Raw genomic sequence first — 27,020 nt, 5'->3', positions numbered from 1 at the left:
ACCCAGGGCCGGATCTGGCCACATCTCTTCCCCTGTTTCCCAGTTACTTAGGTCACATATTCCATCCCAGACGCCAGGATCTGCCCTCCGGGCAGCTGTGAGTGGCGGGCCTCCGCGTTACAAAACAGGGGAATCCCGGCCTTTGTGTGGAGTCGTCGTCGGGGGGGGGGGGGTGGCTTTCTGCCGGTCCCCGTCCCGGACACAGGATGGGAGGGGGCCCCGGGAGAGTCTCCGGGCCGTGTGCCTCCCGCTTCGAGTTATCCCGCGGGGGCCGCTTGGTGGACAGAGGGCGCGCGGGACGCCTCGGCCCAGTCGGTGCCCCGTCCAGGGTCTGTCCTGCGGTGCAGAGGCGCCCAGCGCGACGAGGACCACCTCCTGATCTCCTCCTGGAACGCAGGAGGGACGCAGAGACCACGACCTGGCCATCACCCCACGGGCGAGCTTGCGCGCCACGGGCGCACAGCTTCCCCAAAGTCCCGGAGCCCCTCGGACACAGTCTGCAGACCCCCGGCCGGGCGGCGCAGCGGCCCCCGCCCTCGGCGGCAACTTGCGCGAGCTGCGCCGGGGCAGGAAGTGGCGGGGGGCGGGGGCGGCGCCAGGCGCGCGCGCCGGCCCCGCCCCCCAGCCCGCCCCCACCCCGCCCGTGGCCGCGCCCCCGCGCCCCCCGCGCCCCGGAGCCGCCGAGCCGCGGAGTCCGAGCGCCAGGCGCTGAGCGCTGAACCCGAAGGCGGGGCGAACAAAGCGGCGGCGGCGAGGGCGGCCCAGGCCCCGGACGCGTGGAGCGAGCGACCCGCCGGGCCTTTGTCTCGGGCGGGGCAGAAGCTGCGGCGGCCGCGGGGCGCTCCGAGCGCAGAATGCGGCGCCCGGCGGGGCGGATTGCGGGGCGCTGCGGCGGCGGGCTGCGCGGAGCCCCGGCCGGGGCCCGGGGGGACTTGCGGCTGTGAGAGGGGGTCCGGCGCGCTGCCCGGCGCCCGCCCCGGGACCACACGTGGGCGGGAGCGGCGGCCCGCGAGGAACCGGAGGAGGAGGAGGAGGAGGAAGAGGAGGGGACCCGCGGCGGCGCAGCGGGGACCCGGGGCCGCCCGCGCGAAGCCCCGCCCCGGCCGCCGAGCCCCGCGCGGGCGGGCGGGATGCCCCGCGGCCACCGCACTTTGGCCGGAGCGCTGCTCTGAACGCGCCGGCCCAGCGAGCGGCGGGCGGGCGGGCGCCGCGGGCGCCATGGAGCAGTGGCGGCAGTGCGGCCGCTGGCTCATCGACTGTAAGGTCCTGCCGCCCAACCACCGGGTCGTGTGGCCCTCGGCGGTGGTCTTCGACCTGGCACAGGCGCTGCGCGACGGCGTCCTCCTGTGCCAGCTGCTTCACAACCTCTCCCCCGGCTCCATCGATCTCAAGGACATCAACTTCCGGCCGCAGATGTCCCAGGTGAGGGTTCGGGCGCTCCGGGAGGGGCCCTGGTGGGCGCGCCTCCGGCCCGGTCCCAGGAGCCTGGCCGGAGCGGGGGACTCGGGGACCTGGGCAGGCAGCCGGACGCCGAGCGGAGAGGGGGCGACCCCGGGGCCTCGGAGCCAGCCCTTTCGAGGGGCGATCCCCGGAGGCACGAAGTTGACCAAAGTCCCCTAAGCCTGGGGCGCGCATCCGCCGCCTGCGGGCACTGCCTGGGAGCGCCGGTGGCTGGGCCTGCGCCTCCCGGGGGTGAGGGGAACTCGAACCCCGGCGGGGCGCTCGCTCCTGCCGCCCCCTCTCCCGGGCGCCAGGACCCAGAGAGTGCCCCTCCGACAGCTGGGAGCCTGCCGCGCCAGGGGCCTCGTCGGGCGTGGCGTCCCCCGGCTTCGCGCCTGGTGGCTGGGCGCCCGGGAGGATGAACCCGCTGGCAGCTGGGCTTGGGCCACCGCGGGGAGCCTTGAGCCCTCGGGAACAAGGGAGTCGGTGGGCCGCCGGCGCCGCCCCCTCGCCGGCCCCCGCCTCCTCCTGAACCCCCGGAGCGCAGGCAGTACCGGGGTGGTGCACCTTGGTGGGAAGGAGCCCCTGGTGGCTTCCTGAGTACTCCGTAGTGTGGCCTTTGTCGCCGCCCAGGCACATGTGCCGGCGGGCAGGCAGGAAAATGTCTGCTTGGCCGGCGGGAGCTGCCTTTCTCGGCCCCTTAAAGGGAACTTGGCTGCTGCTTAAGCAGAACAGAGGCTCCTGTCCTGCCCTCCTGGGTGGCGCAACCCCACCCCAGCACATTTAAGGGGCCCTGGGTGCCCAATGGGGCCAAGGGGCCCCTCCCAGGTCTGGCCAGCCCTGGCGAGGAGCAGCCTTCTTGCTAGCCCCATAGCCCCTTCTTCTGTGACCCACAGCAAGTCCGAGTGGACAACGGCCATTCACAAATGTGACATCGGAAAACGGGCTGGGGAAGGAGGGCTGGAGTGAGTCAGAGCTTTTCCAGGCTGGGCTGCATGGCCTCTGCCCTTTGGCTGTGACCGCGTTTCCAAGGAGATGGGGACACCCTCCCCTCCAGGGAGGATGGGGGGTGGCCACTGACAAAGAAGAGTCCTGAGGGGGCAGGGGGCCACCCTCCCACTCGGTGGTGACAGCCCAGCACCACGGTGGACGGTCCAGGGAAGGCGCTCTGGTTGTGCCAGCCTGCCGTCTGATCCTCGGGTCCCCAGAGGCACTCTCAGTGCTAAGTAGTCCTCAGTCCTGAGGCCAAGTGGCTTGGCTGCAGGGTACTGTCACAGATCCAGTTCTTTCCTCTGCCCTCACCCCCCTCCCCACCCCCCTGCTCGGGGAGAGGGGGTTGGGGGCTGGGATGTACTTACCCCATTTTATGGCGGGGGAACTGGGGGCAGGAGGAGAGGAGGAGCCCCTGCTGGGAGTGTCTGCCTCCTCTGGCTGTGAGCAGCAGGGGCTGCCCAGGCTTGCTGGCTCTTGACTGATTGACAGAGAGGCTGGGGCCCAGGGCACGGCCCAGGGTGGGACGCCCAGGGTGGGTGGGTCCGCTGGGTCCTGGAGCTGCCCCTCCCAGGCAGGATGGTGGAGGAGGGGGTGCTGGCTGTGGCAGGTGGCTTGGCTCAGCCCCAGAACTGGAAGTGGCTCCCGTTCCTGGGGTCGCTGGAGCCATCCTTGGGCCAGCTATGCTGACACCCACGCAGTCCCCCTGAGCCCGCCAGCCTGGAGGAAGGGGTGTTAAGGGGGGGGCTGGGCCGTAGGGAGAATCTGTTGGGCGAGTGTCTGTGTCTCCTTGGCCACATGCTCTTGTTGAAATCCGGCCTTGTCACTTCCCGGTAGTGACCACTTTGGGGGCCTGAGCTGCCCCATCTGTGTAGGGGCGCAGTGCCCCGTAGCCAGCTCAGAGCCTGCTGTGAGGATCCCAGGATGGGAGGCAGAGAACATGCTTCGTGCCACGCTGAGGGAAGCTTAGCGATTCTAGGATGGCCCTCTGGACGCTGGCAGGTGGCAGGACACCTGTGGCTCAGGGCTGGGCTCCCTGACCTCAGCTCGCCTGGTCACAGGGATGTCTGCATGTCTGTTGCTGGCACAGGGGTGGCCACGGGTGCTCCGTAAACCCGGGTCCGGCGGCGGCCGGATGGCCCCATCTGTGTGTTCAGAATTCAGGAGGCAATGCTGTTCCCCACGCAGGGCTGCGCAGGGTCTGGGAGAGGGACTTGGCGGTCTGTCTGTGTGGCTGCTCTTCGCTCTCTGGGGACTTGTTCCCTGGATGCACGCAGTCCCCTTGGTCCACGGTGGTGGCAGCACAGGAAGAATCACAGCTACTCTTTCCTAGCTGGGCTGGGCCCATCCTGGGCTGGGCGTGATCCTGGCAGGGGCAGTGCCACCTCTCTTTCTTAAGCGAGACAGCAACAGCTCAGAGAGGTCCAGGGGCCTGCCCCAAGTCACACAGGTAGTGAGCGGTGAAACTAAACCACGGACTGAGGGGAGTTCCTGTTGAACTGAGGGGAGTTCCTTCCTGTCGAGGCTCAGTGTTAACGCACCTGATCGTATCTACGGGGACATGGGTTCGATCCCCGGCCTCGCTCGGTGGGTTAAGGATCCGGTGTTGCCGTGATCTGTGATATAGGCAGGCAGCTGCAGCTCCGATTCACCCCCTAACCTGGGAACTTCCATATGCTGCTGGTGCGGCCCTAAAAAGACAAAACAAAAACCAAAAACCCCGTAAACCCCCCCACGAATCGAGGTCTCCCCTTCAGTCCTTCCAGGACTGTTTAGGCAACGTCGGATTTCAGAAGCCTTCTCTCTGCTGGCTGCTGACTTTCTGATGGACGTGCTCCTGGCCTGCTTCTCAGGTTGTTTGTCGTGCGTGTCTGTTTCCATGGGGTGGTCGGGGGCAGCGCGTGCCTGTCTCCCCTGGGGACCTGGATCCTTTGCTGGCAAGTGGCAGGGCTTTCCACCCCCTGCTCTCACGGCCTGTCCTCAGACCCGTTCAGCAGAACGGCCTTGCTGATGCCGCCTCGTTCCAGAATGCCGCGCTGGCTTCTCCTGGGGACGTCTTGTTTTCAGAGGACGTCCCTTCCAGGTGGAAGGAGCATAATGGTCGTATGTGCACTTATGGAGTGTCTGCTGCGTACAGAGCCGGGTGCGAGGAGGTGTTCACGGCCAGATCCAAGCGACCCCTCTGTCCTGGCCTTCCGGAGCTGGCAGCGTGTGCTCTATTTATTTATTTTATCCCACATGCCTGGAAGCCACCTTGGGTTTAATTAAACTAATTAGATGTGGCCGCGATCTGCTGATTCTCGGCAGGGATGGCGGGCGCGTGCAGCAGCTTCGGTTGTGAGGTCGTGAGGATGCTGCCGCCAGCAGCCCTCGCCATCCGTCTGCATGCGGTGTGGACCTTTAGGGTCTCACCCGCCTGGCAGGCTGTCCACACCACCCTGGCAGGCCTCCTCCCCGTAGAGAGGCCCCCCACCCATGCCCTCCGGTCCCTGCCTTGTGCGTGACGCTGCCACCTCCGCCCTCTGCCCCCGAGCCTTTCCCAGCAGCGTCCATGGGGGGCTGCGCCCTTGCTGGGAGACCACCTCTCCTTTGACCTAGTTCCTCTGTGGAGGAGCTGGGCCGGTGGCCGCCTCCTCTAGGAAGCCTTCTCTGATTTCACTTTCCTCCCAGTTCTGCAGGGCTGCAAGCCTGGCCCTTGGGTCCCCGTGCTGGGTTCATGCCTCGAACCCTGCACTTGCCACGCTCGGCTTTAGTAAACAAGCATCACTCGGAAGCCACCCTTTCACTGCGCCACTCTCCAAAACCCAGGAGCTGGCTGCATGTCGAGTGTGGCTGCCTCCCCCTCCGGACCAAAGGGAGCCCTCCCAAGGCCGCGGCTCTGGGTCCCACGGGGCTGGGCCACCTCTCACCCCTTTGTCCCCCGATCCTTCCTTTGAGGAGTAATTGTGCTGCCAGCAGGGGCCCAGTCCCTGTCCCCTGGGTGAGATGCTTCTGGGGAGGACACATGGCGAGTCATTGAGGTGCCTGTGGGTGAAGAGGTGGCCTTCGAGCGTCTGGAGAGTTCTTGAGGGCAGGCAGGAGGGCCTTGGTGCTCGAGGCCAAGGGAAGCCGGGGTCCAGGCAGACAGGGCTGATTCCAGCGGGAACAAGGTAACCTTTTTTTTTCTCCTTTTAAAGTCAGATTTCATTTTTAAATTTCGTTTTGTTTTAATTAAATTTATTTTATTTTATTTTTAGCATTATTATTTTTTATTTTTTTATTTTATATATGTGTGTGTATATATATATATATATATATATATTTTTTTTTTTTTTTTTTGGTCTTTTTGTCATTTCTTGGGCCACTCCCACTGCATATGGAGGTTCCCAGGTTAGGGGTCGAATCGGAGCTGTAGCCGCCAGCCTACGCCAGAGCCACAGCAACGCAGGATCCGAGCTGCGTCTGCAACCTACACCACAGCTCATGGCAACGCCGGATCGTTAACCCACTGAGCAAGGGCAGGGATCAAACCCGCAACCTCATGGTTCCTAGTCGGATTCGCTAACCACTGTGCCACGACGGGAACTCCTGCTTTTGAATTTTGAACATATCTTGACACACTTGAGAGTAAGTCAGTGGCACGATGTCCTCACCCCTGCGTGTTTTCCATGGGCGAGGGTCCCCTCTGCAACCACTGCACCCCCGCTGAACCCGAAAAGCAGCCGTGGCCTCCACTCGAGCTTTGCCGCGTGTCTCCGCGGATGCTGCGTTTGTCAGCCTGGGCACTCAGCCTCGCCCTGATCTTCCCGACGGGACACTTGAGGGTGCCAGGCCCCTTTAGTGGCAGAGCGTCCCTCCCTGTGGGTTCGTCCGCCGTCTCCTGGGCTTGGGTTCAGGGTTGGCCCTCAGGGGCACAGGGGTCATGGTGCCGCCTCCTCCTGGCATCCTGACCAGCAGGTGCCATGTGGTTTCTGAGTGCCCCTTGGCGGGGGCAGGGCTTGCCGGGAATATTCCGGAGGAGGCGCTCGGAGGCCACGGCAGCCTGGCCCTCGCCTCCCTCTTTCTTCCCTCCTTCTCTCCTTCTTTCTCTTTCAGGCGCTTTGCACAGTGGTTTTTCTCTTTGAGTCCACGCCTTAGCGTCTCTTTCCATCGCTGTGTATTTGGGCGCTCAGGGTGGACCCGTGGGCTGCTGCCTTCCGCGTGTCTTTTGACCCGTTCCCGTCCTTTTCTGAGCACTGTCTCCTTCCTGGTACGAGACGTCTAGGCTCCTCTTGTATTTTATTTTGTCCCGGCTCAGGAATCAGCTGTTTGTTTACAGAGCCGAGGCCCCGCAGTGCAGATGGGTCCATGCGCGAGCCTGGGCAGCCTGTGTGTGCGTGTGTGCGTGTGTGCATGGGCACACGCGGGGCGACGCACGTTCACGTTTGGATTTGTTTTTCCGTCTGGATCAGTACTGCCGAGGAGAAATCTGTGCGCCGCATCTGTCTCTGACAGTTTTTGGTCCAATTGCAAAATTAAAAAGAAACATGTGCCATTAAGTCTAATCATCCATCTCGTGGAACCCGGGCCCAAGGGGCTGGAAATTAGGACTGCGGGGGGTGAAGGAAGTGTGTCCTCTTCCCCCGTCAAGCACGGATGCAGGCGGAGAGCAGGGACACAGCGCATCTGTGGGGTTAAAATTTCATGCGAGCAGGGCAGGTGGGACAGGTGCCTGGAAAGGCTCCTTGGGGGAGTGAGGACGACGGGGAGGTGCCACCCACCCATTAGTGGAGCGCTGGCATTTCGGGGTGGCAGGGTTGTGGCCCTCGTGTGTGCAGCGGGGGAGGGGAGCAGAGGGGACTTGAGAGCAGGGGCCGGTGGCCCGTGGGTCTCGTCTTTCGCGCCTACCTGACCACCGGAGGGGCACTTGCGGGGTTTGTGGGGTAGGGTCTGCAGTCAGCGGGAAAGTGGGTGGGTGTCACCTGCCCAGCTCACCGGTGGGCACAGGCTTGCGTGGGCAGAGTGGCAGCTGCTTGTACCCTGTGTGCGCTGATCGCAGAGACCCGGCTTGGGCCTGGGCCCCAGGGAGGACCCGGAGAACGATGCGTGTTGGGGGGAGGCCACGGGGGAGGGCTGTGCCCCATCTGTCTGCGCTCTGGGTCCTGGAAACAGGGCGTCTCAGTGCTGGGAACCGGGGCTCGACCTGGACCCGGGGCCTGACAAGGTGGGTCACCGCAGGGTCACGCCACCCGCTGCCCCGTTTGAGTCCTTTCCAGCCATGAGATCTAGGTGACTCAGGGTGTCCCCTCCCTGGTGGCGCCATGCCCTCCGGCCCCTGCCTCCTGTCCCCGTGTCCAAGCCATGCCTGTGGCTGTGGCTCTTAGGACAAGGCCATGCTGCCTGGAAGACGCCCCCTGGCCGAGACCCTCCCTCCCCGCCACCCCTCATTGTGGCTCCTTCTCCCCTGGCACCCAGCTGGCTGCCAGCACCCCTCCCAGAGCAGAGGACCCGGCAGTAAATGTCTTAGACCCCGGAGGCCGGACGGCCTCTGTCGCACAAAGGCCGCTGTGCAGAGTCTGTAAACAGGCAGGTGGCTGCGTCCCCGTAGATGTATTTGTGAAGATTGAAATTGGAATTTCGTGGACTTTTCGCATGTCACAAAATACTCGTCTCCCCCACCCCCAACCCACTTAAAAATGCAGAAAGCTTTCTGAGCCCGTGGGCGGCTGCACAAAGCCAGGCGTCGAGGTGGCCGCCTCTGCCTGCTCAGAGCCCTTCCCGGGGCCTGTGAAGGCGTCCTGGTCCCCAGAGCTCCCCTGCCCCCCGTTCCTGTCACACTTGGCAATAAAAAAATGATGTCTCCATTTGTCCCCGGAGCCCTTGGCACCGGCTCCTCGAACAGGAAGTGGTCCGTGGAACCAGGCTTCCTCGCCGCGGACGTTGTGCCAGAAAACGTGCCGGGGCCGCGGGCCTGAGCTCGTCTTGTCCCCGAGCACGTGGGGCTCTGCGCTCAGCCCCACTCTTCCGACCAGGATGCTGAGCCGTCGGTGGGGCCTCAGTCACCCGGTGAGCGGGCCGGGCTGCCTGAAGTGGCAGCCGAGGGGGCCCCTCTCGGCCACGTGGCTGCCTGGGAGCCCTGGTGATGACGCGCGCCTGGCCTGGCTGAGCCCTGGGCCCCCCCGCAACTCCGTCTGAAGAGGGGACGAGCACGGCCACTCGCAGGCTCTGGGGAGAATTTGGAGGGAAAATGTGCGCCTGCCTCCCACCAGGCCCCGTAAGTCCCAGAACACCGTGCCCCCACCCCAGGTCTCGCCACCTGCCTCCTGGGGCGGCCGTCTTCCCCATCCACCTGGCCTCACCTGGCCCCTGGCGGGCCGCTGCAGCAGAGCCCTGTGGCGGTGGGGACGCGGGCTGCCGGGGATCCAGCTTCTGCCCTGCCCCCTTCCCCAGCCCCCCAGCCGCTCCTTTTCGTGATGTGTCCTCTGCCCCCAGGCCCTGTGTAGTGGGGGTGCGGGGGGGGAGAACGGAAGATCCTTGGCGAGGGGCAGAGGGCCCAGGGTGGCTTGACCAGCAGCCCCGCCCCTTCCGCTGTGGGTGGCTGGGGACGCCTAGTGAGGGGTCTCGCACCCGCTTCTTTCCCAGGAGCTCCCTGGCAGGGAGGGGCAGGACTTGCTGTCACTTCCTTTGGGGCCGAGCTGGTTCTCAGCAGGTGCAGGCATTGGAGTCCCTGCGGGCAGGGAGACTACGGAGGGCTTCATGGAGGAGGTGGCGCTGGAGCTGGCGTCGTAAACTGGACGCCTTTCGGGAACCAAAGGCTGGAGGTGGGTGGTTGCTGCAGGGCTGGGGCTCTGTGGGGACAGAGGCTGGGGTGGGGAGTCCCTCTCTGCCTCCCAATCCTGGGAAACTTTGTTCCCTGACTGTCCAGACATTGCACCCTCCCTGGGCTTCTGGAGGCCCTGTGAGGCACTGGGTTGGGTGGCTGTGCCCTGATTAACAGGGAGGTATCAGACTGGGCTGAGGTTGCACGGCTGCTGGGGGCCGAGGCCTCTCGCCAGCGCTCCCAGGTCTTGGCCCCTGGGGTGCCCTTCACTTCGCTCCCCCCTCAACCAGCAAAACAGCCCTTGGCACGGCCCTCCCGGGCGAGGAGGCTGGGGGCTGCGCCGAGCCTGAGTCCCGCGATGGCCCGGGCTGGCCCTCTGCCTTTGGGCTCGGTGCTTCTGGCCTGTCCCCTCACCTGCTCCCAGCGGCCGGAGAGCGTCACTCAGCTGTTTACTGTGTGAACATCTGCCCGCAGGCACGGGAAGAAGAGGCAGAGACCCCCGTCCTGTATCGCTGGCCTTCTGGGGGGAGGCAGAGTAAGGGGTTCAAGAAGCAATAAAGAGGAAGAGGAAGATGCAGGGAGAGACGGCCGGCGGGAGGCTGGGGGCTCCCCGAGGAGGTGCTGGGCCCTGCAGCACGCTTCCTGCACCTGCTCTGCTCGGGTGCTGGACGGGGGCATGCGCTTGTGAGGGCAATCCAGGCCCGTTGTGGGGGGCGCAGCCCCAGGCCAGGCCTCTGGGGGTTCTTTGTGGGCCACGCCCTTCCACTGGGCCAGGCCCGCTCCACGCTGTCCTCGCTGCAGGCTGCTCCAGCGCCCACCTCTCCTCCTGCCCCGTCCACCTCCTCTGTCCGGTTCCTGACGTCTGGTGGAGCCAGCTAGGGGCAGTGTCCCAGGGACCTGTTTTCTCACCCTGCACCTGGCCTTGGGTGCCGCTGGCTCGTCTCCGGGGTGGACCCTCTCAGACCTTGGGTCGAGTCCTGCTCACCACTTCTTGGCTGTGTGATGTGCCCACTTCCCCAGGCCCCTGTGTCCTCTGCTGTGAAGGGGTTTCTGACAGCCACCTCGGGGGATTTGGCTGAGAACAGAGGGGACGGGGGACCCAAAGCTCTCAGCCCAGCGCCTGGAGGTGATGCCCAGTGGATGGTGCCCCTCCCACCGGGGAGTCCTCCCTCAACGCCCACTCTGGATGGTCCAGCCCTTTGAAGCCTGGGCTCTGCTTCTCCCTGTAGGTGCCCCTGTTTTGGCAGTGCCCCTGACCGTGGCCGAGGAGAGGGCTGGGCTGGGATGCTGCAGGCCCTGCAGACCCGCTTCGCCACCGGGTCAGGAGCTGGCACTGCTCTCGGCTGGCCGGGACGAACCCCCCCCATCCCGTGCTGATGTCCATCCTCTGAAGCTCTGTGCTTTCCGGGGGTTCTCCAGGCAGCATCCTGTGGCTGCTGAGACTGTTTTGGTTTCTGAGTCCAAAAGATAAACAAGAATAACAAACGTGCTGCCCCAGGGGAGGCAGGGCTGCACAGTGGGTGCCTGAACTGCTGGCCGCGAAGGGGAGGGGTGGCCCCCAAGAGAGGCGGCCCGCCTTGGGAAGAGACGCAGTATTTGCTGGAAACACGTGGTATTTCTGTTTTGTGGGGTTCGTTTGTCAGTCTTTGTAGCGCTTAGATGAGGATTAAAATAATTATTTTTAACACACCTACTCCTTGTCCCCCTGAGCCGAATTAAACCTCAGGCCATAGATGCTTCTGGTGGTTTGTTTTATGTTGTGCTTATGGGTCCAGGGGCAGCGTGGGCACGTGGTGTCCGGTGAGAACTGGTCCAGGTGGCAGGAGGCAGGGCTGCCGGGTCACCTGGCCTCCCCGCCCTCTGTGGGCTCAATCGTCTCTGGGCCTTTCCAGGGATGGGGCCCACCCCCCAGTCCTCCAGGCCTGGTGGTCATGTGTGCGAGGTGGGGGGGCTCTTGTCTGTCTTCTGCCGTCAGAGAACCGTTTAAGACGCTGCTTGCACGGCCTCCTGACAAGTGCGTTCTCTCTGCTCGGGACTTCTCAGCTGCAGCAGGAGAGGGTCTCGCGAGACGTGGAGGGTGGCAGGGTGGCCGTCCTCAGGACAGAGTCACTTGCAGGTGGGTGGGTTTGGATTCCGGATGTTCCTCTGCTCCTCGTGCCCCCCTGTGCCGCCCGGGCCCGCCGCAGCCCGGCCTCTCCTGCCTCCATGCCCGGTCCACGCTTCCGTGCCCGCTGATGGTCATGTTAGTGTCACAGACACAGGAAGCCCCCAGGGGGGGTGTGCACGACCCCAACCCCCGGCGAGGGGCTGATGCAGCCCTGTTGGCCGCTGAACCACCTGCCCGGGGCTGGGGGTTGGGGGTGGGGGGCCTGAGTGTGCCCGGCCTTCCTCGCATCAGCCTTCCGAGGCCCCGTCTCAGCCTCCTCCCCTTGGGGTTGGCTCTGGTTGGCAGGAGTGTCCCTGGCGGGTGGCGGGGATCTGCCCCCGGCGTCAGTGTCCCTCCAGGAACGGGGAGGTGCCCCGCGGGACAGAGGTCCTGGGTGCAGCATGGACCCGCCCATCCTCGAGCTGCACGCGGGGGTGTGGCTCCTGGGCCGCGGCCGCGGGACAGCAGGAGAGGTTCCGTCTGCCCTGTCTCCAAGCCCCCCTGGGGAGGGAAGGGTCACGCTGCCGACAGCCTCTTCCTGAGGCCGACCCTCCTTTGCCCCCGAGCTGCTCCCACTCTTAATTCACCCCTCCACCCCAGCGCGCCTGGGTCCCCCCAGTACTCAGCTTATCCGCTGGGAAGGGAGAGGACCACCCAGCCGTCATCGGGGTGAAAGAAGGTGCATTGAGATCCAAGCTGTCTCCATCCGCAGACGACGGGTAACTCACCCGCGCGGGTTCCGAGCGCCTTGTGGATGCCGGGGGTCTCTCTCCGCCTGAAGTGGCGTTATTTTTTTATTTCTTTTCCATCCCGGGGCACAGAGGCAGCAGGTGGGAGGCAGGGCCGCAGGGTATGACCTGGGCCTGCAGATGGGGTGTGTGGGCTCCCCGCTCCCCTTGGCTTTGCGCCTGCCTCGGCCTCCCCTCTGGGCCCCTGTTTCTGGCTGGAGGACAGCCGTCCGCGTCTCTCGTGGTATCTGGGCCCGGCCGGTGGGGGTAGGGCCCCGGGCTGGAGTCCTGGCTTGGCCGCTGAGCCCTGGGGGCCTTGAGCTTGGCCGTCACGGAGCCTCGGTTTCAGCTCTGGAATGAGGATGAAAATAGTATCTCCTTCAGGGGTAGAGGGACGAATGACGCGTGGCCTCGCGGACAGTGGGGCGGTGTCCGGCCATCAGACGGGAACGAAGCCCTGGCGCACACGACGGGGATAAACCTTGGAAACGCTGTGCGGGGCGGAAGAAGCCAGGCGCCGAAGGACAAGCGTGGAGTGATTCCACTTGCGTGAAGCGCCCGGAACAGGCAACCCCCTGGAGGCCGGACGCGGACCCCTGGTGGCCAGCGGATGGAGGGGGAAACGGCTGCTGCCCCGTGCGGGTCTGTTTGGGATGATGGAACATTCTGGAACTGGTCGGCGGGGCTGGCGGCACAGCGTCGGGGGTGTCCCAAAGGTTATGTGTACGTTACTGCAATAAAAAATAACCCTGGCGGGGTCGGGAGGAGGCGGGTAGGGGACCTGGAGCAGGCGCGTGGCAGGGGTCGGCCGGGGCCGCGGGACACCATCCCCCGCGCTGCTCTTCCTTCCTCGGGGAATGTTAAGTCACGTTGGACGGCCGCCTTGGGGAACAAGCAGGTGTGCAAATGGGATACTTAAATATCTAAATGTGTCGGTATCACCGTCCACTGAAGACACTGTCATGGGCCCTTAGACGTGCCGGCCCGCCGTGCCCCCTGGGTCGTCGGGCCTGCGCGGCCCTCCCTGGCCACGCTGGGCAGGTCAGGGAAGTGTGCCCGGACTTTGGAGGGAGCTCCGTCTTGGGTCCCGTCTGTCTGTTCTCAGCGGTGTGGGGTTGGGCATGTGGCTTTCCTGGTCCAAAAGCCAGTGAGCGGGTGGGTAGGGGTCGTTCCCACCCCGCTCTTCTGACGGGCAGGCTCTGCCCACTGCCCAGCCCGCTTTGACCCCCTGTGTGAGGGTCTTCAGTGGGCCTCAGGGAGCCGACCCCGAGTTGAGAGGTGAGCCAGGGAGGCCAGGAGGAGGCGGTGGAGGCTGGGAGGTCTCCCCAGCCCTTCCTGCCGTGGGTGCTGAGCCCTCTGGGAGACTGGGGGACCCGGATTTCTATCCCTGCGCCTGGTCTGGGGTGGGGAGGCAGCCTGGGCACAGAGGGCAGTGCTGGGGCAGGCCCTGGAGCGGCAAGCCAGGGGGATGTCGGTAGGGTGCCTGCAGCTGCCAAAAGGCAGTGGCGCTTTGTCCTGGGGCGGGAGTGGGGGACCCGAGACCTTTAGGCTCTCTGCTTCAGGAAACGGCCCGGGAGCCCTCGACTGAGTCTGTGTTGGCAGGAGAGCCTGTAGGAAGGGCCTGGAGGACTGGGCCCCTCTGTGGTCAGTAACCAGGACTGGTTTCTTTCTTTCTTTCCGTCTTTCTTCCTTCCTTCCTGCCTTTCTTGTCGTTTTAGGGCCACACCTGTGGCATATGGAGGTTCCCAGGCTAGGGGTCAAATGGGAGCTGTAGCTGCCAGCCTATACCACAGCCACAGCAACGTGGGATCCGAGCCACATCTGCGACCTACACCACAGCTCACAGAGGCACTGGATCCTTAACCCGCCGAGCAAGGCCAGGGGTCGAACCTGCGTCCTCATGGATACTAGTCGGGTTCGTTACTGCTGAGCCACCATGGGAGCTCCACCAGGAAGGTTTCTGATGATGGTTGTGAAGGACCCAGAGGGCTGTGGAGGAGGAGGGTGGGGAAGGCCTGGGGCTCCAGCGCTTTTCGGGGCTGCTTGTCTAGGTGGGGGGCGAGCCAGGCGGGGTGGGGGGGCTTCCCCGTCTAGGTGGAGTCTGCGAGCTCTCCTGGAGGAAGTGACCTTTTAGCTGAATCTTGACAACTGGTAGGCGTCAGCCAGGTGGGGCGGGAGGGGAAGCGTGTTCTAGAACAGGTCTGCCACCACCCCGCCCCTGTTCCTGGCTTATCCGTCTCAGGCCAGGCCGCCCCCTTGATGGGGCATCGGGGGCCCTTGACGGATGTCGAATTGTGTTGGATTCTTTGGGGGCATCTTCCTGCTCAGGTGGAAGGAGCCCCGTCAGCTTGTCTTTGCTTTTCCGGGTCTCTTTCCGGTCTGTCGAGTGGGACTGGGAGGGGGGTTTTTCAGCCCCACTGTCTGTTGCTGATGGCCTCGGGGGCAGTGCGCCTGGAGGCTCTGGACGTAAGTGGGGATGCTCAGGCGGCGCGCCCACCCCCGACCCTGCCGGCGGCGTGGGAGGGAGCCAGGTGCCCCAGGCACTCGAGGCTGCCACTGCCCCATGTGTGGCTTTGGCAGGTTTCTTGCTGTTTTGTGGGATAACACTGCTGTCTCCTGCTCAGATGGGTCGTGAGGCTGAGAGGGGATGACATTTGGGGTCTGCTGAGCCCCAGGGCAGGGGGCACCCAGCACCCACACATGGTGGCCTCTGTACCTGTGTATGCAGAGGGGGCTTGTCGGAATCCCCACCTGCCTTCCTGCAGGTGGAGGGGAAGACGGGTCCAGGGAGCACCGGAGATCTCTGGCCACTTGCCTCGTGCCTGAGTCTCAGTTGGCTCCCCCATAAAGTGGGGCCATCACTTCTGCTGCGGGTGCCCCCGAGGGGGGATGGGAGGAAGGCTCTGGGGCGTCTGAAGTCGTCTGGGTGTCTGGAGGGGATGTGCAGGGTGGCGGAGGGACTCGTTCTTGGGGAGGCTGCACTGCCTCTGGCCCTGCAAGCCCCGCTTCAGCTGCTTCGTGAGGAGGGCATCTTTTAGGGTGCCCAGTGCAGACACGGGGCGGCCGTCATCTCAGGGTGTAGCACGCGGACGCAGTTCTGCTTTCTGGAGCCTCGTGGGTTTTCTGGAAGCACCTGTTTCTCTGGGGTGGCTGATGACGAGCGGCAGGGCAGCTGGGGCCCCGGGGACGAGCTGTTGAAGGGTCATGTGTGGGCAGTGCTCCCTGTTTGTCTCCTTGGCCGGGGCTGAGCCGTGGGCCGCGGGGGACACACGGCTGGTCTGGAGTGAATAACTGAGTCAGGAAATCCAGGCAGTAAACAAACCTCACCTTCCATGGCATGTGTGTGTGTGTGTGTGTGTATTGCGTGTATGCATGTAGTGTGTGTGTGTATTGTGCATATGTGTGTAGTGTATGCTGCACATAGAGTATACGTGAGTGTGTGAGTGTGTGTGTGTGTGTGTGTGTGTGTGTTTACGGTCCGGCTCGTCTCTGCATGGCTGTGCGCTGCTTCTGGGGGGCAGGATGCCGCATTGCGGGGACCAGGTGCCTGTGAGCAAACCCGAGTGGGCTTGGCTGTCGGAAGGCCAGGCCGGGTCTGTGGTTGGCATGTGCCGTCTCTGTGCCTGTCTGTGTCCCTGGTACGTCTGGGGAGACACTGTCCACCCACCCCTGGGTTGTTTTGGGCTCGCATCCACTCTCCTCGAAGCGGCTGAGGGCTCTGGGGTTCTGCCCACAGAGCTCTGCCCACCCATTCTGCTGGCCGCCTCTCGGCTGTGGGTCAGGAAACAGGCGGTGTGGGTGGCCGCTGAACAGTGGGTCTCTTGATGCTGGGGACCTGTGGCCGAGGCTTGGCTGCGTCCTGGACCAGCTCTGGGCCCCGTCCTGCCCGCTCCATCCTGTCTGGGCCTCCTGCTGGTGGTGGGAAATGGTCAGCCCGGGCAGGAGGCCGGAGTGTCACGGCCACGTCTCCTTGCCCAGCAGAGTGGCTCTGGCCCTCAGCCTTCTATCCAGTGGCAGGCTGGCCCCTGGGCTGCCCCTTGGGGGCGGTGGCCAGTGGACCCGGCCAGGACAGACTTGTGCGGGGGCACATAGCCCCCTCTGACATTCCTTGGGCCCAGCGCTGTCACCTCTCTCCCTGTGGCTGCTCCCGGGGCCATCTGCTGATGCCAAGAAGGTCATAATTAGTCACCAGCCTGGAGGCGATCAGCCGTGGACTGGGCCCTCGTCAAGGGCAGCCTGGCGGACCAGGAGTCCTCGTCACCCATTTGACAGCCTTGGAAACTGAGGCTCAGAAAGGCCAGGGCTCATCTGCGTCCCCGCAGGGGATGGAGACGGCCTTCCCTGGGCCTCCCCGCAGGGCGCCAGCGGGCTCCCGAGGCCGCAGTTCATTGTCTGAACACTCCCGTTGGTAACTCCCAGGCTGGCACCCACTCTGTTCTCTTAACTCATGTGTCATAAATTTTTTTTTTTCTCGGAAAGAAGGAAGATAGAATTTTCACACACCACTCCCTTCTCATGCAAATAAACCTCGGGAGAAGCTGGCCTGTCATCTCTCTGGGTGTATTTGTGGTAATTTAGCTGCTTAAACGAAACATCTGTGAGCCAGCCAGGCTCGGGCAGGGCCGAGCGCCTGGGAGGTGGTGTGTTTACTGCAGGGGCAAGGACTCGCCGGCTAGGCCCGCCCGCCTGCTGGTGCATTTGGCACCCGGGCCTCTGTGACGGGTCTCCGCAGCCCACACGTGCCCAGGGGACTTTTAAACCCCGGCTGTCCTGGCCGTGTTTCCTCCTGGGCGCCCGCCCTGCCCTGAGCTCAGCCGTCCTGACGTGGCCCGTGCCCTGGACAAGTCTCACTTGGCTTATCTGTCAGGTGGGCCACGGTGTGACTGTGTGAGTCTCTGGCCTCGTGGGGGCCCCCGTCCTGGCCCCCAGTGGGCACTGGGCAGTGAGTGGCGCCCCATCCCCCTTGTCGGAAACCCTCGCTCCATGTGACGTGCAGTTTTAGAACCTGGCAGGCACTGGCTCTGTTGAGTTGCTGCATGGTGGAAGGGGACCGTGCCAGGGCACAGGTGGCCTCTTGGTGGAGACATCTGGCCCCAGGCTTTTCTGTGCCCATGAGGCAAATGGTGTCACTTGAATTAGAGTTGGGTTCTTTGCCGGGGTGGGGGGAGTGCCGCTTTTCTCGGGGGTCTTCTTTCCTGACCACCTCTTGCCGCTCCCTCTTCCTTTGAGGTCTGCTGGACCTCTCACCTCCTCCAGGGAGACCTCTCGGATTTCACCAGTTCTTCCTGCACCTGCCATGGGTCCTCTGGGCCTTCTAGTGCTTAGGGAACATTTGAGCCTGGGAGCCATGGGTGAGACTCGGCCGTCTCTTCTGAGGGGTCCAGAGTTGGGGGGAGCACAGGGCAGGGAAGGACCATGGGAGCAGCAGTCACCCCTGGGGGGGGCGGCAGGGACAAGAAGCCCCTGCCTTGAAGGAGGGTGTGGTGGTGGGTAGCTGGCTTCACCCTGGGTGCCAAGGAGTCGCGGAAGGTTTTGTTGGGAACGCGATGCGCCTGGATTCGGCTCCGGAAAGTTGCTCTGTGACTGCAGTGCTGGGGGTGGCTGGGAGGGCGGGCCTGGAGTCCGGGAGGCTGGGGAGAAGGTGGATGTGGTTACCCACCCCCCGGGTGGAAAACGGATCGGCCTGAACTGGGGGGTGCAGTGTGGGGGGAGCGGGGCAGGGCTGGCCGTCCCCCGTGGCTGATGAAGAGGCTCCCCTGAGGCGGGGCTGGGAGGGGGTCCAGATCCGGCCCTTGGGGCTCGGCTCGGCTTGGGCCCGAGGGCCCGGGGAGGGCTGGGCTGTCCCAGCGGTTGGTCCGACATCTGCCCTAACCAGAGTCGGGGGACATTTCAGTCCCACCCTGTCATGCTCTCCGTCTGGTTTGGCGTTTCCTGCTTCGTTTCCGGTTTTTGTGCAGCTGACGACACCAGTGTCCAGGCTGGACTCGAGGTGGGGGGATCGTCCTGCTGGGCCGGCCTCCGGGTGCCGAGCGCCGCCTCCCCCTGCAGAGCGGTTGGCATGGGGCGGGATCCCAGGCCCTCCTTCCCGGAGGACGGGGACTCACTGAGCCGCCGGCTGGGCCTCTCGAAGCACGTGGTTTAGAGAAGGTTACAGACAGGTGCTGCGTCCTCACCCAGAAGTGTGGGCGGGCGCCCTGGACCCTGGCTCCCTGGGGACATGCCGGTCTCTGGCCCGTGCAGTCTGTCTCCAGGTAACACGATGGCCTCTGCCAAGACCCGGCAAAACTGGCTCGAAACCCGGAATAGTGGTTTTTGCCTGTGGAAAGGGCATCCGTGACCTACACGCAACAACTCACGGCAACGCCGGGTCCTTAGCCCACTGAGTGAGGCCAGGGATCGAACCCACGTCCTCATGGATACTCATCGGCTTTGTAACCCACTGAGCCACAGTGGGAACTCCCCCACCCTTCTTTTTAGAAAGCCTGTCCTGTCTGCTCCTGCCACGGGCACAGCCATTCTGAAAGCTCCCTACGCAAAGGCCAGGTCTAGCTGGCATCCTTGAGTCCGGGGTGCCTCTCTGAGGTTACATCTGGGGAAGACTCCTCCCTTGGCGAGCCTGTCCTCGGGAGGCGGAGGCTGTGCTGTCCTGGCCCACCCAGGGCGCCCCAACCCTCCCCGAACACTGGTCCTCGGCTCCAGCCAGTGGTATCCTGGCCGTGCTGGCGAATCTGAGCTGCAGACTCTTCCGCAGGCTTGGGTCTCTGATTGATTGATCATTAATTAATACTCGGCGGGGAGTATTTTCACACGGCCTCCGGGTGCCAGGACCTGATGACGGTCGTCTCAAGGGGAGGGATGGGACCCCTGGGGTTTGTGCAGCGGGGTCCTGCCACGTGCTTTGGGAGGGCCCTCTGGGTACAGCCTGGCTGGGCTACGTGCCCCCTGCCCTCGCAGCCCGTGAAGGGCCCTTGCCCCAAGACTTGCCTTTAAATAATTCACGGGATTGTTATGGGCGGGAATGACCAGGGCCCCAAATAAGAGTGACTGTCATTCAGGCTGTACATGGTAACACTCGCTATTGACTAAAAGAGGTGAAACTGAGCTCTGGAGAACTAAGAGCTGAACCCCAGGGTGACAGGAAGGAGCCCAGAATGCAGGGAGAACCCGCCCCGGAGTCCAGGCTGCTGGCGAACAGGGAAGCGGGGAGATGACTTCGGTGAAAGAAACCCGGATATTGAAACAAACAAAAAACCCCAAACCAAACAACCATCTCTAGAAACCAGTCAAGGCGCTAATTAACACAGCGGCGCTCGTGCCCATGGCATTTCCCGTTTCTTCCACGTTGATAAAGTTGTCGCTGAGACGTGGGTTTCACAGTGTGGAGCCGAGTGGAAACTTGCAGGTGGATGTGGGTCTCCCCCATTCTGCTCTCTCTTCCCTGCCTCCGAGACCCCCTCTCTCTGAGTCCAGGAGCCCTGCTCCCTAGATTTGGGCCTCTTCTCTGAGTCTGGGACCCCTTCCTCTGAGTCTGGAACCTTCTTTTGCCTGAGTCTGGAACCCCCTTTTGCCTGAGCTTGGAACCCCCTTTTCTCTGAGTCTGGAACCCCCTTTTCTCTGAGTCTGGAACCCCCCTTTTGAGTCTGGAACTCCCAGTTGTCTGAATCTGGGACCCGCTTTTCCCTGGGTTTGAGACCACTTCTCCCAGGATCTGGGCCTCTTCTCTCCGAGTCCGGCACCCCGTCTCCCTGGGTCTGGGACCCTTTTGTGGACAGAGGGTGTTTAGAAGCTTCAGAGGCCTGGGCGGCGGGATGTCCCATGTGAAGTGTCTGGAGAGAGGAAAGAGCCTCGCCCTTGTTTAGGGCGCCTCCCTTTTCTGTGCCACTGGCCTGAGCCGCCTCCTGGTGAAGAGGAAACAGAAGGCCCTCAGCTGTCCCTCCCCCTGGCCGATGGGTGCTCGGTGTCCTGGCCGGGGCAGTAACTGGCAGTGCTGGTCAGTGGAGGCAGGTTTGGGGCCAAGCCTCAGGGAGCGATCCCCTGGTTTGGAGGCCCCGTCCCACCTCTCCCAGCTTTTGTGACCCCAGCGGTCCCTCGGCTTGTCTCACTTCAGTCTCTGCTCCATCTTCATATGACGTGTCCTCTCCTGTCTCGTTGCGTGTGGGGCCTGCCCTGATCAGCATGGTTTCATTGAGATTGTTGCCTTATTCCAAATAAGGTCACGTGCTGAAGTTCTAGGGCGAGCATGCGGACATCTCTTTGGGGTTTCTGGCTGGTGGGGGAGCACAGTTCGACCCACTGCAGCCTGCTTCCTCTTTCTTCTGTCCAGAAGTGTGCTGATGGCTTGGTTCTTGGTGGGGAGGGGGCACAGGGTTCAGGCCTTGCTGAATGGCTGGGCTGGGGGATGGGGTGTGTGGGGGGGGTTGTGGGAGAGGTGCAGGCTGAGGGGTGAGAGGGGCTGGCAGGTGTCCGAGAGTAGGTGGCATTTTGGCTGGGTGGAGACGGGTGGGCAGAGGTCAAGGAGGTCCACGTGGAGCAGTGTGGGGCCGGCAGGGGCCTCTGCGGTCTGCAGCTGCCGAGTTGCATTCAGTTCTCACCCCCTCGAACCGCTCTGTTGCCTTCTCACTTCCCTCGGTTGCCCCCGCCCCCTCCTCCCCAAAATAACATTGGGGTGGGGTGGGGTGGGCTGGCAGATGGGTGGGCGCCTTGCTGACCGGCCTGGGAACCTTGGTTTAATGTTTAACTAAGAGTCTCTCCTGTGGGAGGGGAACAGGGGCGTGCAGTTCCTGCTTAGGGCCCCTGTACCTGCACAAAGGTGGGCCTGACTGGCATTTGGAAGATGGATGAATGAACGATGGAGGGATGGAGGGATGGAGGGATGATGGATGGGTGATGGATGATGAATGGTGGGTGGATGGATGGATGAATGGACAGATGGATGATGGATGATGGAGGGATGGATGATGGAGGGATGGAGGGATAGATGGAGGGATGGATGGATGGATGATAGATGGATGAATGGATGATGGATGGAGGGAGGGATGGGTGGATAAATGGATGGATGGATGATGGAGGGATGGAGGGAGGGATGGATGATGGATGGATGAATGGATAGATGGAGAGATGGGTGGATAAGTGGATGGATGAGTGGAAGATGGATGAATGAACGATGGATGATGGAGGGATGGAGGGATGATGGATGAATAGATGAATGGAGGGATGGATGGACAAATGGATGATGGATGGAGGGATGGATGATGGATGGATGGATGGAGGGATGATGGATGGACAGATGAATGAAGGGATGGATGGACGAATGGATGATGGAGGGAGGGATGGATGGAGAGCTGGATGGATAAATGGATGGATGGATGATGGATGGATGAATGGATGATGGATGGAGGGAGGGATGGGTAGATAAATGGATGGATGGATGATGGAGGGATGGAGGGAGGGATGGATGATGGATGGATGGAGGGATGAATGGATGATGGATGGATGATGGAGGGAGGGATGGATGGAGAGCTGGATGGATAAATGGATGGATGGATGATGGATGGAGGAGGGATGGGTGGATAAATGGATGGATGGATGATGGAGGGATGGAGGGAGGGATGGATGATGGATGGATGGAGGGATGAATGGATGATGGATGGAGGATGGATGGATGGATGATGGATGGAGGGCTGGGTGGATAAATGGATGGATGGATGATGGATGGATGGAGGGATGGATGGATAAATGGATGGATGATGGATGGATGGATGGATAGATGGAGGGATGGATGGATGGATGATGGATGGATGGAGGGCTGGGTGGATAAATGGATGGATGGATGATGGATGGATGGAGGGATGGATGGATGATGGATGGGTGGATGGAGGGATGGATGGAGGTGAGTGATGGTTGCCTGGAGTTTTCTCCTTGGCCCAACCATTTCCCCTTGGTGGAGCCCATCTGGACTAAAGTTTGTGGGTTGTGACAGTCATGTATGGTGGCCCTACCACAATGCACCTCTAGTGGATGTGAAGCCTTTGGCCCCAAGAGAGAATTGCTTCTGAGGAAGAGAGCCGCCCACTGTCCTGCAAATATAGTAGTGAAACTGTGCCGATAACCAGAATGCCCCACAGGAGGGGGTTGTGGGCCATGGGATGTGGAAGCGTGGCCAGGCCAGGGGGAGATTCCAAACCCCCAGCTGGGAGCCGGACGCTTCTGCTGCCAGTGAGGAAATGCCAGGACTCAGTATTGTGTTATTCCCAACAGTCAATTTTCTTAAAAGAAAAAAAAAAAGGCAGGGTCAAGAAGCTGGATGGAAAAGGCCCCTGAGGTGGTCAGTGGTGCCTTCGGCTTTAGGTCGGGAGGCCCTGTGGGTTTTTGCTTCCTTCCCTCCCGCCTTATCTGGGAGAGGTGGTTCCTCCTGGAAGGGAGGACAACGCTGGGGTACTGCGGAGTGGTGCCCCAGCCCCATTCCTGCCCCAGCAAAATCACGCAGGACCCCCTGGCAGCTGGTGACGGGGGCGGGGCGCCGGGCTGGTCTGGGCCTCAGTCTCCCCACCTGGTAGAGTGGGAGACTTACTCCAGCCCTAGGGCACTGGAAGCGGCAAGGCCTTCAGGAAGGGGAGAGGCGGAGGGACCGGATGCAGCCTGAGCCCTGGCCCTGGGCACCTGCGGGCAGGTGAGCCGTGGGGGCCCCCTCCCCGTGCACCCTGGCAGGTGGGGCCGGGCGGAGCGGCGGCTCAGGTTTCCTGTGCACAGACAGTGGTTGGGAGGTGTTTCCTGAGCCCCAGGCCTCCCTGCACGGGTTCTGTCCTCCAGCCCTGGCGCAGCCTCCCTCCCTCCCCCGCTTGGCTCCCACCCGGGTGGGGGCGGTGGGGGCGGGGGGGAGGGGAGAGTCTGCAGCTGCGAACATTCCTGACCCGAAGTTCAGGGGAGAAAGCCCAGCTGCTCGCCTGGCAGACAATGGAGCACCCCCCTGCCCGACTCCCGCGCCCCCCAGTGCTCAGGGCCTGGCGCTGGTGTGGCTGGAATTTCCAGAAAGTGCAGTGTCTGAGTGGGTCTTATGTTCTGCCTGTCGGAAGGTGACTTCCGCAGAAACTTGCTGCGCTGGCTGTCGTGTCGGGCTGTGCCGTTCACGGGATCACTCCTCCGAGCCCCCTCCCAAGTGGAGTCTTAGAAGTCATGGCCAGTCCCTGGAAAAATTACAAAAAGGAAGAAACCCCTTAGGAAGGCCGAGTTCCCCCGCGCCTGGCCCCCCACCCCTGCAGGCCTGGGTCACTGTTGGCCCAGACCCACTGTGTCCACTTCTGAGGCTGTATCTGCTCCTCCTCCCCCGACACCTGGAGCGACAGAGACCCTCCCAGGAGACCAGCGGCTTCGGGTGGAGGGCGGGGCGGGGTGGGGCGTGGGAGGGGTGGTGGGTGGGGGTGGGGGCGGGGGTGGGGGGAGCAGGAAGGGCTGCAGGGCGGGTGGGGGGTGGGGGTGGACCCAGGGGAGGCAAAGTCCTCCGTCCCAGGCCGGGGCAGGGGGCAGGTGTTTTTTTTTCAATTGTGGGGAAGCGCACGCAAGAGTTGGCCACCTCAGCCACCTTTAAGTGTGCACCTCGGGGGCGTTAAGCACGTTCGCGCTGCGGCACCGCCACCCCTGCCATCCAGCCCCCAGCAGTCTTCATCTTGTAAAACCGAAACTCTGCCCGTCGCACGGCTTCCCGTGCCCTCCCCACCCCACCCCTCGCCCCTCTGCTTTCCGATCGATTGGACTCCTCCAGGGCTCGCAGGGAAAGAGAATCACAATCCCGCAGTGTGTGTCTTTGGGTGACCGGCCTGTGCTGCTGAGCTTCGTGTCCGCCAGCGTCCTCCTGTACCCTGTGTCGGAGCCGCTTCCTTTTTAGGACCGAATAACGTTCCCCTGTACGGACCGCCCGTGTGGTCCTTTCCCACCTGTCCCTCGGTGGGGGGGCGGGGGTCGCTGCTCCGCTTGGGGCTGTGGTGAGTCGCGCTGCCGTGAGCATGGCTGTGCACGGGTCTCTCGGAGACCTGCTCTCAGTTCTTTTGGGTGTATCCCCAGAAGCGGATGGCTGGACCCTGCAGTGCTTTGGTTTTTCATCTGTCTTCCACTGGGGCTGTACCATTTGCCACTCCTGCCACCCGTGTACAGGGTTCCCGTTTGTCCACGTCCTCCCTCCTGCTTGTTATTTTCTGGTTTTTTGTTTGTTTTGGCCTGTTCCCCCACCTGTGGCACGTTCCCTGTCTGGGGATCGAACCTGTGCCACAGGCGTGATCTGAGCCACAGCAGAGACCGTGTAGATTCCCAAACCTGCTGAGCTTTCGGGGAATTCTTGGGATTACTATTTAAGGGTCGTCCCTTGTTCAGGGAGGCCAGGGGAGTGGAGGAGGGTGCTTGGCGTTGGCATCGGGAGCTGCCGGTCCCCTTGGCTGCCTCTTGGGGGGGCGTGGCTCCCGGTGGGTCCCTGGAACCCGGGCCTGCCTGTTTGGCGCATGAGTAGTGAATGTTGGACTGAATGAGGGTTTGTGTGGGGGCTGTCGGCAGGCGGAAGACCCCGCAGGGGCAGGTGTTCAGAGGAGCAGGGCCCCCATGGAGGCTGCCGCTTCGCTGCGGACAGAGCCACGCAGGCATCCTGACCTCTGCCTCCGGGCCTGGCAGGGTGTCTGCCCGCTGAGGCCGCAGGAGCGGGGAGCACCTGCCTTCCCCACCCAGCTAAACTTGCGTTTACGGCACACGCAGAGCGGCGTCATGAAAATAAAGTCCAATTAAAAACAGGAAAAGTGTGTTTACATCTTACCCTCCACCTGCCAGGACTTCAAAACCCTCCCTCTCAGTGCGTGGCCACCTGCAGACCTTTCTGTGTTGGGCCTCGTTGGTCACAACCCGGAGCGAACACCAGCTCGCCCGCCCACGCCCACGGGGCCCCTCCCACAGGAGCACCTGCACCTGCAGCGCCGCCCCGAGCCCCTGGGGTGGAGCCCCCGCAGGGCTGTGTGGCGGAGACGAGCCTGGGGGCACCCGCAGCCGCCTTCCATTCCCGGATGGGGAGGGGTCCTCTCGCCGCCCTCAGCCTTCCTGGGATGGGGGCTTGCACCTTTGTGGGTTCGGGTTTCCCTGAGCGTCCACCGTGTGTGGCTCCTGCCTCGGGCGTTTTGGGTCCTTTCCAGCATCCTCGGGAGATACGCTTCTTCAGACTCCTTGGGGTGCCTGTGAGGAGCGAGGCGGGGTGGGGGCGCGGGTCGCCCCCGTGTGGCTGTTGCATGGCCACGGCTCCCCATCGGGCCTGGCGGTGACCCCCCAACCCCCCCACGGTGACAGAGCTGATTCAGCAGCCATGTGTGGAGAGGACAGGGTGTGGGGACGACAGGCCCTCAGCAGGTGGCCCGTGGACAGCCGGACGCTGGCTGCTTGTCAGAGCCGCCGGGAGCTGTGGGGACGGTCACAGAACATGACACTTCATCCTCTCTCCGGGCAAGGATGTGTGCTGGCCGGGGAGCCAGGGCCCCGCACGTCCCGCATGCTGCCTTGACCGACAGCCTCTGCGGCCCTTGTGGCGCTTCGAGAAGGATGCCTGTCCCTGCTGCTCCCGGTGGTAGGACCTTTCAAACACCGTGTGTTCTGCCTTGGTTTCCCACCAGCGGAGGCGGGTGGGTGTGTGTGGGGGTGTCACCCAGCCTCCAGGTGCTGTCCCCAGCCCCTGGGTGAGCAGACAGGTGGCTCTCAGGTGTGTTTTGGTCCCCTGATGTGGGGGTCCCCGAGCTGGGCACTTCCTAAAGAGACTTGGAGGTGGCCACTGGACAGGAGGTCTGGGGGCCCGAGCTGGGGTCGTTGGGGTGGGGGGGGCAGAGTTCCCAGGGAGGCTTCAGGATTTGAACCCAGACGTCTCTGCCTGAAAGCCAGCTGGACCTGCCAAGCCCCCCAACTGCAATTCAGGGGGTCGGAAGCCAGAGCTGGGTCCCATAATATTCAGAGAGCGGTGACAAGGAGGTGGATCTGGGGCCCAAGGTAGCCACATCCTGGCTCCCCCGCCCCCACCTGGCTGAGGGTCTCTTTGGGGCTGGGGGGTCTCTTTGGACCCCTTGCCCTCCAAAGACCCCTGGGCTGGCTGGTTCTGGCGGGGGGGGGGGGGGGTCCAAACCACATTCACTGAGGGTCTCAGGGTGCCAGGTCCAGGGTTCTGGGGCCATGGGGGAACCTGTAAGGAGCATGAATGGTTGTGAGCTGGGAGACAGGTGGGAGGAACCTGGGTTTTTGTCTGTCTTTGCTTCAGGTGGGAGGTCCATCCGTCTCTGCAGGCACGCATGTGTGCACCCATCCATCCTTTCATAAACCTCTGCTGAGGGCCAGTGGGTGTGGCTGCACCAGCCGTGGTGAGGTCGTGGTTCAGGGCCTAAGGGTACCTCCTGCCCACTGGGACCTCGGCCATCTGGTGACCGCAGACTGGGTGCTTCCATCAGCAGAAATTCCGTCTCGCCCAGTTCTGGCGGAGAGATGTCAGAAACCACAGTGTTGCAGGGCCGTGCTTCCCCCTCCGCTGCCCTGGGCTCCAGGGGAGGGACCTGCCCACCTCGCCCAGCTCCTGGTGGCCCAGGCGTCCCTGGCTCGTGGCCGCATCACCCCGGTCTCTGCCCCGCCCCGTGTCCCTCCTCTGTGCCTCTTATGAGGACACTGGCCCTTGGCTTTAGGGCCGCCCTGATCCAGGATGGTCTTGAGATCCTGAATTACATCTGTTGAGAGCCCTTTTCCAGACCAGGTCACATTCAGAGGCTCTGGGGGTCGTATCTTTGGGGGAGCCTGTCAAGACACTGCACTTGGCCAAGCGCATCCTCAGGCCTCAGCCGTCGGATCTGGCAGACGGGGCTGCTGTCTGTTCTTGGACGGTCATGTTAACGTCCGCAGAGCCCACCTGCCTCAAGCCCTCAGGGCGCCCCCTGGCACCAGA

The 27,020-nt window shown here is 63.1% G+C and overlaps 1 protein-coding gene across 10 annotated transcripts in view; it reads left to right on the top strand.

Annotated features, from left to right (window-relative positions):
• The window catches only part of VAV2 (vav guanine nucleotide exchange factor 2), a 173,109-nt gene continuing 146,761 nt past the window's right edge, over positions 673 to 27,020 (top strand). For 4 of the 10 annotated variants that reach the window (XM_021071375.1, XM_021071364.1, XM_021071347.1 and 1 more), the window contains exon 1: positions 1,150 to 1,422. In XM_021071375.1, coding sequence (XP_020927034.1) covers positions 1,219 to 1,422 — 204 coding nt within the window. In that variant the 5' untranslated portion in view covers positions 1,150 to 1,218. Of the gene's footprint in view, positions 1,423 to 27,020 lie in introns of all 10 variants that reach the window. The other 6 variants (XM_013987084.2, XM_005654613.3, XM_005654617.3 and 3 more) reach the window with 5 other exon arrangements.

Source organism: Sus scrofa, chromosome 1, assembly GCF_000003025.6.
Source record: "Sus scrofa isolate TJ Tabasco breed Duroc chromosome 1, Sscrofa11.1, whole genome shotgun sequence".
NCBI classification, from domain to species: Eukaryota; Metazoa; Chordata; class Mammalia; order Artiodactyla; family Suidae; genus Sus; species Sus scrofa.
Note: the sequence above shows the minus strand (reverse complement) of the source record. Positions and strands in the feature narration are given on the sequence as shown.